At 44.2% G+C, this 14,850-nt stretch overlaps 1 protein-coding gene across 1 annotated transcript in view; it reads right to left on the minus strand.

Annotated features, from left to right (window-relative positions):
- Positions 1-558: 558 nt before the first annotated feature.
- JRK (Jrk helix-turn-helix protein) overlaps positions 559-14,850 on the minus strand; it is a 29,109-nt gene continuing 14,817 nt past the window's right edge. The window contains exon 3 of the mRNA XM_034966754.3: positions 559-10,739. Coding sequence (XP_034822645.1) covers positions 10,713-10,739 — 27 coding nt within the window. The 3' untranslated portion in view covers positions 559-10,712. The remainder of the gene's footprint in view (positions 10,740-14,850) is intronic.

Genomic DNA, 14,850 nt, shown 5'->3' on the forward strand with positions numbered 1-14,850 from the left:
GGGACCCCAGGGGAACTGCAGCACCACATGGGCAAGATCCGGGCTTTGGCCACCCCCTTAAGAGAGAGGACCACCTGGCCCACTCGTGTCTGGGAGGAGGCTGCCAGCCAAGGGAGAGCCTGGGCAGTAGCCTTGGGGAAAGGTGGGCAGGTGGCTCTCCCACCCAGGGAAGGGCCGGCATCTGGGCCATCCTTATGGCCTGCAAAGCCCTGGACACCTCCCCTGCCCTCTGCAGGCAGCAAAGCCTTTGGCATCTGGGCAGGAGGAAGAGAAATGGGTGTGAGAAGAAGGGGAGGCTGGTGGAATGGGGGCATCTGCTCAAGGCTCATCCCAGGACCTCAGAAGGGAAGTGGGGAGAAAACAGTTCCTCGTGAGGCAGCCCCTTTCCACTGGCCCTGCAGCTGCACATCAGACCTAGCCTCTGCCTGCCCCTCCCTGTGTCCAGCAGAGCTGACCTCTGAGCCAAGCCTGCAGTCAGCTTGTCTAGGGTGACGATGAGGCTACGTGAGGGTGCCGGTGGCTCCTGTCAACCTTTAAAAGATCAGGAAATATGGAATATGGTTAAATGTAATTTATTTGCACACAATGCTTGAGAAAGGCCACCTGGGTACACAGATTCCAAAGAATGGAAGTTGGTGCTCCCAAGTGGAGAGGTTTAGGGGTCATTTATATAGATAACGTCTGGGAAGCTTAGTGGGGCTTCAACACTGTCCACACAGGCCCGCACATCCAATTAGGTGGGGCTGTGTTCCTTTCGGGAGAGGCATATTGAACACGGAGGGTAGAAGAGTCATGGGGTCTTCTGTGCCTTCTGGTCTGAGTTGGGTGCAAGATAATACAGAAAGGTCCACAACCGGGAGAGGAGGAGGGCTTCTCTCTCACGTCATTGACTATTAATTGTGAACCTCAAAAACCTGAGACAGGTCTCAGTTAATTTAGAAAGTTTATTTTGCCAAGGTTGAGGACACACACCCATGATACAGGCTCAGGAGGTCCTGACGACATGTGCCCAAGGTGGTCAGACCACAGTTTGGTTTTATACATTTTAGGGAGACATGAGACATCAATCAACATGTGCAAGATGAACATTGGTTCGGTCTGGAAAGGCGGGACAACTGGAAGCGGGGAGGGGACTTCCAGGTCTTAGGTAGACAACAGACAAATGGTTACATTCTTTTGAGTTTCTGATTAGCCTTTCCAAAGGAGGCAATCAGATATGCATCTATCTCAGTGAGCAGAGGGATGACTTTGAATAAAATGGGAGGCAGGTTTGCCCGAAGCAGTTCCCAGCTTGACTTTTCCTTTTAGCTTAGTGATTTTGGGGCCCCAAGATATGTTCCTTTCACATTTTCCCCCTTTTCTTTTTTAAAATCTTTTGGAGAAAGCATCTTAGAAGAAAATGAGTCTCTGGTCTCAGGTTTTTGTCTGGTCTTTCATGGCTAGGATGGTTTATTCCTGTACAGTTAGGTCCGGAATTATTAGAAAAGCTCATTTTTAGAAGGTTGTGAAATCTCGTCCTATGAAAAGAAAATAGGGGGAAGAAGGGAGAAAAACAACAACAAACAAAAGAACAATCTGGGAAAAATCAATATAGGCCACATTACTCTGAAGCCCATACATTAGTAGGCAGGTATGAAAGTGGCGTAAATAGTTGCTGTTGTTTTCTTCTGAAGTTTAAGTTGCCTGGCTTCAGTTCACAGGGCTTTATGAAAGCACAGCTTAGTTTTCAGTGACTCCAAATCAGGAAAAATGGGGGGAAAATACAGAAGAAAAAATCGAAAACATTATTTTGAAGTGTTGTAGCCAAGAAAAATTAGAATTCAGTCAAAACTGTAGAAAATAATAAAAATTGTAAAACATTAGGTAAGACTAGAGTCTAACAACAGGTGTACTATAGGTTTTGCCCATAATTTTTCTTTCTCCAGTTTCCCATTTTTAATAAACACAAATCATGGCAGGACTAGTTTGCTTATTATACTTGGCCTAATTATTTGTATTCAGTGCAGCAAGAATAATTATTTTTTACATAGGCTTTTTTTTTTTTTTTTGATGGCGTTTTCCTTTGCCACCCAGGCTGGAGTGCACTGACATGATCTCAGCTCACTGCAACTTCCGCCACCCAGGTTCAAGTGATTCTCCTGCCTCAGCCTCCTGAGTACCTGGGATTACAGGTGCATGCCACCACACATGGCTAATTTTTGTATTTTTAGTAGAGATGGGGTTTTACCATGTTGGCCAGGCTCATCTCCAACTCCTGACCTCAGGTGATCCACCCACTTCAGCCTCCCAAAGTGCTGGGATTACAGGCATGAGCCACCATGCCCAGCCTACATAGGCTTTTAAATTGGCTTTGATGGAACTTTGTCTCAAATAAGACTTTTTAAAAGCTGAGTGCAGCCATGGATTCATATCACCAAATATCTATGAGTTGGGGGATCCTCTTCTCTTGAGGTTCCAAGATAAAACTTGGGGCTGGTGGGCCTGTCAGAAAGTGACATTCTTTACTTACCACAGGTCAGGAACCCTGTACAGGGGCTGTGTAGACAAACATGAGGCCAGTTTTCCCAAGGGGCTTTTATTGGCTCTGTAAGTCAAGTTTGATTCCTTAAAGGAAAGCACACCATTCCAGTCAAAGCCTTGGTAAAATAACCAGTTTCTCCAAGTGTGTCCTCTTATACATAAAAAGAGATTCTTATTGTACTTATGTAAATAACTGTATTGCCACAAATAGCTTCCAAATTCTGGAGAAATCAGGTAGAGGAAAAAGAAATATGTTACAAATTTTGTTCATAGGAATATACTAAACTGTTAAATGCTGTTAATCACTCAAAAGAAAAGTTTCCCTGGTTCTGAAAAAGCAAAACAAATGATTAACAACATTTTAAGTGAAAAGTCAAAATGATTACTTCAGTCTTGTAATAGTTCAGTTGCTGTAGTTAATTCCTGTTCTGCTTGATATTCCTGAACATTTCAGTTCTCCATAGGTCCTGAAAGTTTTTCTTTTATTCTGATGTCACCATCTCCAAAGCTATTAAAAACTTGTATGCAAGAACAGCTGTTGCAGTTTTATAGCTTTTTTACAAAATCACCTTCTAAGAAGGACCAAAATAAGACAACAATTGTCTGTGAATGACAAAAGGTTTTAGGGCAGCCACAGTCAAAAGCACCATTGACAAGAAAATTTGTTACCTCTGTGGCACACGATAATTTAACATAATAATTATAATTATTACTGAAAATGTACACTAAGTCATATCAGAATTATAGAAGTTTCCTATGATTTGGGAACACATACCAATAACATATTTATACAAACACAGCCCAAAGAAACCCAAACACCATTTCATATTTGACAACACTTCCTATATAATTTTTATACCAAATAAGACAAATTATGTCATTTTTGGACTGTATGGAACTTAATATATTAAAGGATTAATTAGGTCAGAAAAAGACATAATTTATAATTTGATTTTGGAAAGTTTGTCAAATGTCAAAGGTTTAAAACACTTGATATCACAGGTTATTGTACAATAAGTCATTCATTTAACCAAAGTGCTAACTCGAGGATTTCAAAAAAGGTGAAAACCTTCCTTCTTTCAGAGAAAACTTAATATTCCAAACAATAAACCCTAATAAAAACAGGAAGCCAATTACATTTGTTTTTCAAAATTTTATAAACAACTTATAAAATTTTAATCTTGACCATAAGATAGAATTTTCATAAGCCTTTTATAAACTTTATAGCCTTAATTTATTAAGGAGTTAGTTAATGCTTGCAGAAAACCTTGTTAATTTGACGCAGGGGTCCATGTGCTGGTCTTGCATCAGTGTACTTTTGACATTAATGATTTATTTATAGAGAAACTGAACTTATTTTATCTCTCAAAATCAGCCCTTACAATCTCACACACCCACCTCTTCATGATAGTCCCTGGGCCTTGAGGAGTTGAATAGCTTTAATTTCTGGCCCTATGTCTCAGGAATGCAGTTTATTTTGAATGGCATCTTCTACTGGATCTGAAGATGGAGATTTAGTTCCTGTCAGTGTTTAAAATTTAGCAGGACTTGGTGTTCTTTTTAGATCCAGGAGTCAAAGCCCTGAAACTCAATGTCACAAGTCCTTTAAATGCACACACAGAGCGATACATGGATGTAATAAATTTAATTTTAAAAAACATTAATCTCATTTTTTTCTAAGCAAACCAAAACAATAATAGTATGACAACTTGATTGCATAAAAGTTTTTGGTTTTTAAAAAAATACACCCTCTTAGGCTGGGCACGATGGCTCATGCCTGCAATCCTAGCACTTTGGGAGGCCGAGACGGGCGGATCACGAGGTCAGGAGATCGAGACCATCCTGGTTAACACAGTGAAACCCCGTCTCTACTAAAAATACAAAAAAATTAGCCAGGCATGGTGGTGGGTGCCTGTAGTCCCAGCTACTCGGGAGGCTGAGGTGGGAAAATGGCGTGAACCCAGGAGGCGGAGCTTGCAGTGAGCCAAGATCGCGCCACTGCACTCCAGCCTGGGTGACAGAGCAAGACTCCATCTCAGAAAAAAATATATATATACATCCTCTTACTGTGACTTACACAGACCATTCATGACATGCTTGGACTTTTTGGGTTGACCTGAATATCCCTCTTTCATAAACAACCACTCATTTTACTGTAGGACTAAATTGATCATACAGGATTCTGTCTCACATAAAATTACTTCTCTTTAAGCTTTCTTACCAAAGTAAAACCCTTTTATTTTTATAACTTTCTTTACATCTATTTCCTGGTTTCTTTTACCTTGTTTTATATATGACCTTTAAATAAGCTTTGAATGAGACAAAAATTGCTCACCTTTTTTTAAAAGCACACACTTTTTTTTTAGAAAGAATGTTTTCCTATAAATATATTTATTGGAAAATACCCAAATAATGAAATATCTATTATTTAATTTAACTTTAGATGAGTTTGCCTACAAGTATTTATCCCATTACATTTACCTAATTATTTTAGTTGTTCACCTAAATTATTTATGAAAACTACAATAGTCATCATTTAAAGTTACAGAACTGCCACTGCAAAATTATTACTAACACAGTGAAAAAGATTTGACCTAACTGACTCCATCTTGCCTTGAACCTCCAAGCTGTCCTTATTCATTCCTGAGTGTAGGTCAAACTAACATTGGGAGGAACTTATAGTTTAGCTTTAAAACAAAGATGATAACAAACCCTACTGGCTGTGGACTAGACCACCTAAAACCACAAGATTAGAAGTTAATGGTAATCTTGCTAAATTCAAGATGTAGCTGTTTTTATTAAATCAATATCAATGTCTTATTAAAGATTACACAAGCAAAAAATCATTGTTTTGGGCTCGGTTTATAGTTTTGCAACCCCTATGCCAAATCTTGACACCTTACAGTATTTAGCAGGGAGAAGTATAAAATTGCTTTAAAAATGCAAACAAAAATGTATGCTGGCAATTCTCAAGACATTTCTAATATTACTTTACCAATAATTTTAAAGCTAGCTTATTTATTAAAGATTTTACTTAAGTTACATAAACTTCAAAAAGGGTTTGATTAGTATTTTCTTTTTTCCTGATAAAGTATTTGATTCAAGTGCTTTTATTTTCTTAAGCCAGTTAATCAGAGCTCTTTTATATATTTTCAGTAGTGAAACATTGTGTATACAACACATAAATAGTCATATTAGTCATACCAATAGAAGTACATCTTGTAGATTCCTAAGACCTCCTTTTTTTCCTTTATCTTAGACTTGCAAGCTCTTGATAACCTGTTTTATTACCCTGGCAGTTGTCAATTAAATAGCCCTAAGTCTGCATATTGAAGGAAATGACTCTTAGATGAAAAATCAGACAGCAGAATTTACATCTCAAGGTATAGGCAGGAAAAGCCTGGTGGTGCTAAGGGGAGATTAAAGATGCATGCCAAATCAAACATAAAATTTATAGAAATCTATCATATGATTGTGTAAGGAGACAACTTTTGTTTAAAGATTACCTATGTTCTTAACTGGATCTCTGAGCTCTAGACAGAGCCCACACTGAATCCTGGGTCTCCACAAAGGGAGAATTACTATGAGACTAAACCACATGATGCTTTTACAGTGCACTTAAAATTTTTTTTCTTAATGAAAAAAAATTTCCTCATTAAGAAAAAATGAAGGGGAGGCAGCGGGAGTTGTACAGCAAAATAAATGTTAAATCTCAACCAAATTTTGATAGGTTTGGCTATGTCCTCACCCAAATCTCATCTTGAATTGCAACTTCCACAATTCCCACGTTATGGGAGGAACCTGGTGGGAGGTAATTGAATCATGAGGCACGTCTTTCCCATGCTGTTCTTGTGATAGTAACTCTCATGAGATTTGATGGTTTTAAAAATGGGAGTTTCCCTGCACAAGCTCTCTCTCTTTGCCTGATGCCATCCATGTCACACATGACTTGCTCCTCCTTGTCTCCCACCATGATTGTGAGGCCTCCCCAGCCATGTGGAGCTGTAAGTCCATTAAACTTCTTCCATTTATAAATTGCCCAGTCTGGGGTATGTCTTTATCAGCAGCATGAAAATGGACTAATACAGTAAATTGGTACCAGTAGAGTGGGACACTGCTGAAAAGATACCTGAAAATGTGGAAGCAACTTTGGACTGGGTAAAAGGCAGGGGTTGGAACAGTTTGGAGGGCTCAGAAGAAGCCAGGGAAACGTGGGAAAGTTTGGAACTTCCTAGACACTTGCTGAATGGCTTTGCCCAAAATGCTGATAGTAATATGGACAATAAAGTCCAGGCTGAGGTGGTCTCAGATGAAAATGAGGAGCTAGTTGGGAACTGGAGCAAAGTGACTCTTGTTATATTTTAGCAGAGACTGGTGGCATTCTGCCCCTGCCCTGGAGATGTGACGAATTCTGAACTTGAGAGAGATGATTTAGGATATCTGGCAGAAGAAATTTCTAAGCAGCAAAGCATTCAAGAGGTGACTTGGGTGCTGTTAAAGGCGTTCAGTTTTATAAGGGAAAGAGAGCATAAAAGTTTGGAAAATTTGCAACCTGACAATGTGATAGAAAAGAAAATGCCATTTTCTGAGGAGAAATTCAAGCCAGCTGCAGAAATTTGCATAAGTAACAAGGAGCTGAATGTTAATCCCCAAGACAATGGGGAAAATGTCTCCAGGGCATGTCAGAGGTCTTCACAGCAGCCCCTCCCATCACATGCCCAAAGGCCTAGGGGAAAAAGTGGTTTCATGGGCCAGGCCCAGGGTTGCCATACTGTGTGCAGCCTAGGGACTTGGTGCCCTGCATCCCAGCCACTCCAGCCATGGCTGAGAGGGGCCAACATAGAGCTCAGGTCATGGCTTCAGAGTGTGCAAGTCCCAAGCCTTGGCAGTTTTCACATGGTGTTGAGCCTGTGAGTCCACAGAAGTCAAGAATTGAAGTTTGGGAACCTCTGCCTACATTTCAGATGTATGGAAATGCCTGGATGCCCAGGCAGAAGTTTGCTGCAGGGGTGGGGCCCTCATGGAGACCCTCTGCTAGGGCAGTGTGGAAGGGAAATGTGGGGTCAGAGCCCCCATGCAGAGTCCCTACTGGGGCATCACCACTAGTGGACCTGTGAGAAGAGGGCCACCATCCTCCAGACCCCAGAATGGTAGATCCACTGACAGCTTGCACTGTGCACCTGGAAAAGCCACAGACACTCAACACCAGCCCATGAAGGCAGCTGGGAGGGAGGCTGTACCCTGCAAAGCCACAAGGGTGGAGCTGCCCAAGACCATGGGAACCTACCTCTTGCATCAGCATGACCTGGATGTGAGAAATTGAGTCAAAGGAGATCATTTTGGAGCTTTAAGATTTGAGCACCCTGCTGGATTTCAAACTTGCACAGGGCCTGTTTCAGCCAATTTCTCCCATTTGAAATGGCTATATTTACCCAATGCATGTACCCCCATTGTATCTAGGAAGTAACTAACTTTCTTTTGATTTTACAGGCTCGTAGGTGGGAGGAACTTTCCTTGTCTCAGAAGAGACTGGACTGTTGACTTTTGAGTTAATGTTGAAATGAATTAAGACTGTGGGAGACTGTTAGGAAGGCATGATTGGTTTTGAAATGTAAGGACATGAGATTTGGGAGGGGCCAAGGGCAGAATGATAGGGTTTGGCTGTGTCCCCACCCAAAACTCATCGTGAATTCCCACGTGTTGTGGGAGGGACCCAGTGGGAGGTAATTGTATCATGGGGGAAAGTCTTTCCCATGCTTTTCTCCTGAGAGTAAATAAGTCTCACAAGACCTGATGGTTTTTTGAAGAGAAGTTCCCCTGCACATGTTATCTTTCTCTTTGCCTGCTGCTATCCATGTAAGACGTGACTTGCTCCTCCTTCCATTCCCCCATGATTGTGAGGCACTCCCAGCTACGTGGAACTGTAACCCCATTAAACCTCTTTCTTTTGTAAACTGCTTCAGAGGATGCAAGCCCCAAGCCTTGGCAGCTTCCACATGCTGTTGAGCCTGTGAGTGCACAGAAGTCCAGAATTGAAGTTTGGGAACCTCCACCTAGGTTTCAGAGGGTGTATGGAAATGACTGGATGTCCAGGAAGAAGTTTGCTGCAGGGGCAGGACCCTCATGGAGAACCTCTGCTAGCGCAGTGTGGAACAAAAATGTGGGGTGGGAGCCCCCACACACAGTCCCCACTGGGGCACTGCCTAGTGGAGCTGTGAGAAGATGGCCACTGACCTCTAGACCCCAGAATGTAGATCCACAAACAGCTTGCACCGTGTGCCTGGAAAAGACACAGACACTCAATACCAGTCTGTGAAAGCAGCCAGGAGGAAAGCTGTTCCCTGTAAAACCACAGGGGCGGAGCTGCCCAAGACCACAGGAAACCACCTCTTGCACCAGTGTGACCTGGATGTGAAACATGGAGTCAAAGGAGATCATTTTGGAGCTTTAAGATTTGACTGCACTGCTGGATTTCAGACTTGCATGGGGCCTGTGGCCCCTTTGTTTTGGCCAATTTCTCCCATTTGAAATGGCTGTATTTACCCAATGCATGTACCCCCATTGTATCTAGGAAGTAACTCACTTGCTTCTGATTTTACAGGCTCATAGGCAGAAGGGACTTGCTTTGTCTCAGATGAGACTTTGGACTGTGGAGTTTTGAGTTAATGCTGAAGTGAGTTAAGACTCTGGGAGACTGTTGGAAAGGCATGATTGGTTTCGAAATGTGAGGACATGAGATTTGGGAGGGGCCGGGGGTGGAATGATACGGTTTGGCTCTGTGTCCTACCAAAATCTCACCTTGAATTGTAACTCCCACAATTCCCACGTCGTTGGAGGAACCCAGTGGGAGGTAATTGAATCATAAAGTCAGTCTTTCCTGTCTTGTTTTCATGATAGTGAATAAGTCTCCAGAGATCTGATGGTTTTAAAGATGGGAGTTTCTCTGCACAAACTCTCTTTGCCTGCTGCCATCCATGTAAGATGTGACTTGCTCCTCCTTGCCTTCCACCATCATCATGAGGGCTCCCCAGCGATGCCAAACTGTAAGTCCGTGAAACCTCTTTCTTTTGTAAATTGCCCAGTTTCGGGCATGTCTTTATCAGGAGTGTGAAAATGGACTAATACAAACACATTTCTAAGTGTCTAAACTACAGTCTTCCTTAAAAAACAAGGGTAGTCTCTGTTGCAATAACTATTTTAGTTAAAAAAATCAGGTACACAATACAAAATTAAGTGGTTTAAGGACTGAAACAAACTTGTCTGTTTAAATTCTTGGGGTTCCATAAGGAAAAACAGAGGTTTCTCCCCCAAAGGGAGTCTAGCACCTTCTCCATTTTCTTTAAGGAGTTTCTTTAAGGAACTCCACACTATTTATAAATAATATAAACTATTTTAGGTCCCCCGTGCAGCAGAGGGTGCAAGAGAAAGGAGAGACAGCAGAAGTAAATGAAGAAACTAGAATTGAGTCAACTGAGAAGAAAAAAACCTTTGTTCAAAAAAAAGACAAAGTTCTAAGAGAGGAAAAAAACAAAAACAAAAACATGAAGGTCCTTTAAAAACAAACACATACACATATTTTGGATGTTAACTTTAATTTATCTGACTTTCAACCATTGAGCTCCTTTAAAAAAAAGTTTTAAAATCTCATTACCATATTGCAGCTAGGACAAATTGCTGCTATTTCAGAAGTACCAAGTATCAAACCAGAAAGGACTTGATTTAGGAACCAAACCCAGCTGTCATGCTGAAAAAAAAAAAAAAGGAAGGCAGAACCCTAGGCATTGAACTGCACTGTGGGGTAACAGCCATTGCTTTCAGTTTGGCCTGGCTAGCAAAAAGTGGTCTTGTTATGTAAATAAAGCCCCTTAAGTAATGAAAATCAAAAATCAATCTTTTTTTTTTTTTTTGGTGGGAATTTAGCCACTTCAGAGGCCTTGTTCCCCATAATTTGAAACTTTCCTTCAGATTTGATCAAGTCAGATAGAATTGGTCAAACCCAATGGGAAAAAGACTGAAACAACAAAAACAGAAACAAACAACAAAACAACAAAGAGCAAAGCAAAACAAACAATTGCACAACTTATATCATTACTGAGTGCTCTAACAGTAAGCAGAAATTAAGACCAGCTGGCTGTTAATTTTAACTTTAGCCAAGACAAACCTCAATTCAGTTACTTACCTAGGGATGGATCTCAGGCTGAAGACTGCTCTCCACCATCCTAGAAGCAGGAAAAAAACCCTCATCTTCCCTGTTGGAAGTGAGCTCAAACTCCATAAAGGAGTTACCTGCCTCCCATCATCATAGAAGCAGGAAAAAACTTGCCTGTCTTGTGTTGGAAACAAGTAAAACTCCAAAAAAAGGGGGGGTGGTGGGAGTTGTACAGCATAAACATTAAATCTCAACCAAATTTTGGGAGATCAGGGATTTTTTGGAGGGGGTGCTTCCAGGCCTCAGTAAATTGCCCTATTGGTTTGAGCCATAAAGATAACTCAAGCTGGTACTAAGCACTCATAGGAGATTTTTTCAAAGGTCAGAGGCACTTCCACTCAGAATCCCTTTGTGATTACCAAAATATGAACCCAGAAAATCTGAGACAAGTTTCAGTTAATTTAGAAAGTTTATTTTGCCAAGGTTGAGGACACACGCCCATGACACAGCCTCAGGAGGTCCTGACAACATGTGCCCAAGGTGGTCAGACCACAGTTTGGTTTTCTACATTTTAGGGAGATATGATACATCAATCAACATATGTAAGATAAACATTGGCTCAGTCTGGAAAGGCGGGACAACTCAAAGTGGGGCAGGGGCTTCCAGGTCATAGGTAGATAAGAAACAAATGGTTGCATTCTTTTGAGTTTCTGATTCGCCTCTCCAAAGAAGGGAATCAGATATGCATTTATCTCAATGAGCAGAGGGGTGACTTTGAAAAGAATGGGAGACAGGGAGGGGCTCATTCCATAGGCCCCTCCCCACCAAACTTGAAAAATCCTCACCTCTGAATTTTAGGGGAGGCTGATTTAAGTAATAACTGCTCTAAGCAGTTCTCAGCTTGACTTTTCCCTTTAGCTTAGTGATTTGGGAGCCCCAATGTATTTTCCTTTCACATAATCAATTTACAGAACAAGAAAAAAGAGAAAGAGAGGTGACCTATAGCTGGAGAAGTGGAAGCTGCAGCTGCATGCTGCACGGTTATGCCACACAGCCACATTTCCTTCTAGGCTCAACGTCATTTCTAGGGTTCCAAAAATTGATGATGTTCATTCATTTTTTACACCCCTCTGTGAAGGCCCCAGTACTGGCCCAGACTGGCCAGGTACCCCACGGTGCAGAGGGATACGCAGCGGCTCCCCACAGGCCTGGCTTGGGCCACATCCATCAGCAGGCAGACCATGGTGAAGAGACCTCTGCAAAAATTTTAAGTGCAAGAGATCTGACCTAACTGACTCCATCTTGCCTTTAACCTCCAAACTGCCCTTGATCACTTCTGGGAGTGGGCCAAGCTAACTTTGGGAGAAATTTAGTTTGTAATTTAAATGATAACAGCCCTTCCCACGACTAAGCCACCCTCGTAATACTAATGAAAGGCCACCAAGTTAAGAGGATGAGAGGGGCCTGGATTCTCCTAAGATGTAGGGATAAACAATTACTCTTGTCCCAGAGGTTACAAGATTTTCAACTTCCCCAATTACTCCTGCAGATAACATCACTATTGTAGAACCTAGGATTGGCCTTTTAAGATATATTTTCAGACAGGGTCTCATTCTGTCACCCAGGCTGGAGTACAGTGGCAGAATCATGGCACAGTGCAGCCTTGACCTCCTGGGCTCAAGCAGTCTTCGTGCCTCAGCCTCCCAAGTACCTGAGACTACAGGGACGTGCCACCACTCCTGGCTATTTTTTTTTTTTTTAATGTTTTGTAGAGAAGAGGTCTCACTATGTTGCCCAGACTGGTCTCGAGCTCCTGGGCTCAAGCATTCCTCCTGCCTCAGCCTCCCAAGTACCTGAGACTACAGGGACGTGCCACCACTCCTGGCTATTTTTTTTTTTTAATGTTTTGTAGAGAAGAGGTCTCACTATGTTGCCCAGACTGGTCTCGAGCTCCTGGGCTCAAGCATTCCTCCTGCCTCAGCCTCCCAAAGTGCTAGGATTACAAGTGTGGACCACTGTGCCTGGCCACACTTTTGCATTCCTGACACCAGATGGCTCTACCGGGACCAGCAGACCAGCAGCTCCTTGGTAGCTCTCACCCAAAAGTGGACTCAGTGCACAAGGACCTTTTCTACACCCCTATGATTGCATCCCTAACCAATCAGCAGCATCCATTCCCTAGGCCCCTGCCCACCAAACTGTCCTTGAAAAATTCTCACCTCTGAATTTTAGGGGAGGCTGATTTAAGTAATAAGAAAACTCCAGTCTCCCATTTAGCTGGCTCTATGTATATTCAACTCTTTCTCTACTGCAATTCCCCTGTCTTGGTAAACTGGCTCTATCTTGGCAGTGGGCAAGAAGTACTCATTGGGCAGTTACAGTAGGGCTGACTGGCACATGAGAGTGGTGGGACTGAGAGGCCTGGGAGCCTCCACCCTGCAGGGTCTGCTGATTGGTATCAAACCAAATAAACCACAAGGTCGGGGGAAGCTGCAGGGGAGGAGCAGCAGGAAGGACACTGCTCTGTGGCCCAGCCCAGAGCACCCCCACATGGTGTCCATGGCCATTCTAGTGTACCCTGACCTCTCACACTACTCCAACCCTCACAGCACACCTGCTGCCCTCCTGGGGTGCTGGCCTCCCTTCAGGGAAGGGGAGATTCTGGGCTTACAAAGACCAGGACAATGGCCAGAGGAAAGATGTGACAGGCCCTGGCTCCCTCCCCACTGATGTCTTCCCTCTGCAGCCAGACTCCAGCCACTCCTTGCTAAGGGTCCAGCCTGATTCTGCTGAGCAAGGAATGTTTGTGAGGCTCCCAGGCTGGAGGCCAATGTGGTCCCTGTGTCTTGGTGGGATCCTGTCACCCTACCCCCAGGCCTACCCTAGAACAGGCAATTCAAAGAAGAGGGCTGTACCCAGGGCTCAGGAGCACAGACTCCCACCAGCCCTCCTCAGCTGGCAGAGCCCACCTGACCTCCCTGGCTGGCTCAGCTCTCTCACTGGGCATCTGGAGTCCTCCCCACCCCAGAGTCAGGCACAGCCAGTGCAGGTGCCACCTGCTTAATGCTGTCCTGCCCAGGCGCCCTGCCCAAGCCCCCAGCCACCCCCCCAGCTCAAGGGTCAAGGGGCACAGCCTCCTGGGTGCTGATTTGCTGCAGCCAAGAGCCTTGAGCTGCCCCAGGCCCTCCTCAGTGAAGATGAGGCCAAGAGCAAGCAGAAGACCTAGGCCTCCCAACTAAGTGCCTCTCAGCAGAGAGCTGCACTTCTGGAGAAGGTCAGCTGCGGAAGCTCCTTGCCCTGCCAGCCTCGGGGTCCCTTCTGAGGCTCTGCCTGCCCCAAGGTGGCTTTGAGGAGGCCTCCCCTGCTCTCAGCCTCCTATGGCGGCTTCAAGGGCTTCTCGAACCACAGCTGGAACCATGGGGGCTGCCCTCAGGTGACCACCCCCAGGCTGGATCCCTCTCTGCCTTTGCATGCCCCTTGAGATGGGTCCTAGTAGTGCCAGTTCTCCTTCCCCAGCAAGGGCTGCTCCAGGTTACTGCCCACACAGAGACCCTGGGGACCAGCACTGACTTCAGAGGTGGCACCATTCAATGTCCTCTAGTGGTGACCTTGCTGTGACCGCTGGCCTGGGGCCCCTGAAGAGCTGACACCCCACAGACACCATGTGTTAGGCACTGTGTGAAGGTTGGGCCCTGCAGAGTGGCCCCACACGAATCAGACATTCTTGAGAGTGAAAGGGGTGTTATTAGCAATTGTTCCAGGACAACAGGTGCCACCAGGACTGCCCAGGGAAAGCAGGACACAGCAGCACCCCAGGCACATCCACCTCAGCACAGCAGGAGGCTGGCAGACACAGCCAAGGCAGATGTCTCCAGAGGCCAAGAAAAGCAGGGAATCACAGGCAACAGGCAGGGGAAAGGATGCAGTGAGATCCCAGGCTGTGGAGTAAAATGGCTCCGGACTCCAAACTCTGTGTCCCTGACTATCCCTGCTGCTCCTGAGCCTCAACTGCTCATCTGTACAATGGGGATGGCACTAGTGACCAGCCAGGTGTCAGGAAGATTAGATAAGTGCCACAGAATGTGGACAGCACAGGCCCCACTAAGCGCGTTCTGCCTCCTGTCGTCTTGGGTCCTCTCTTCCTCCTTTGCTGCTTTTACACTGGGTATTTTCCAATGTAG

Source organism: Pan paniscus, chromosome 7 (assembly GCF_029289425.2).
Source record: "Pan paniscus chromosome 7, NHGRI_mPanPan1-v2.0_pri, whole genome shotgun sequence".
In the NCBI taxonomy this organism is placed as follows: Eukaryota; Metazoa; Chordata; class Mammalia; order Primates; family Hominidae; genus Pan; species Pan paniscus.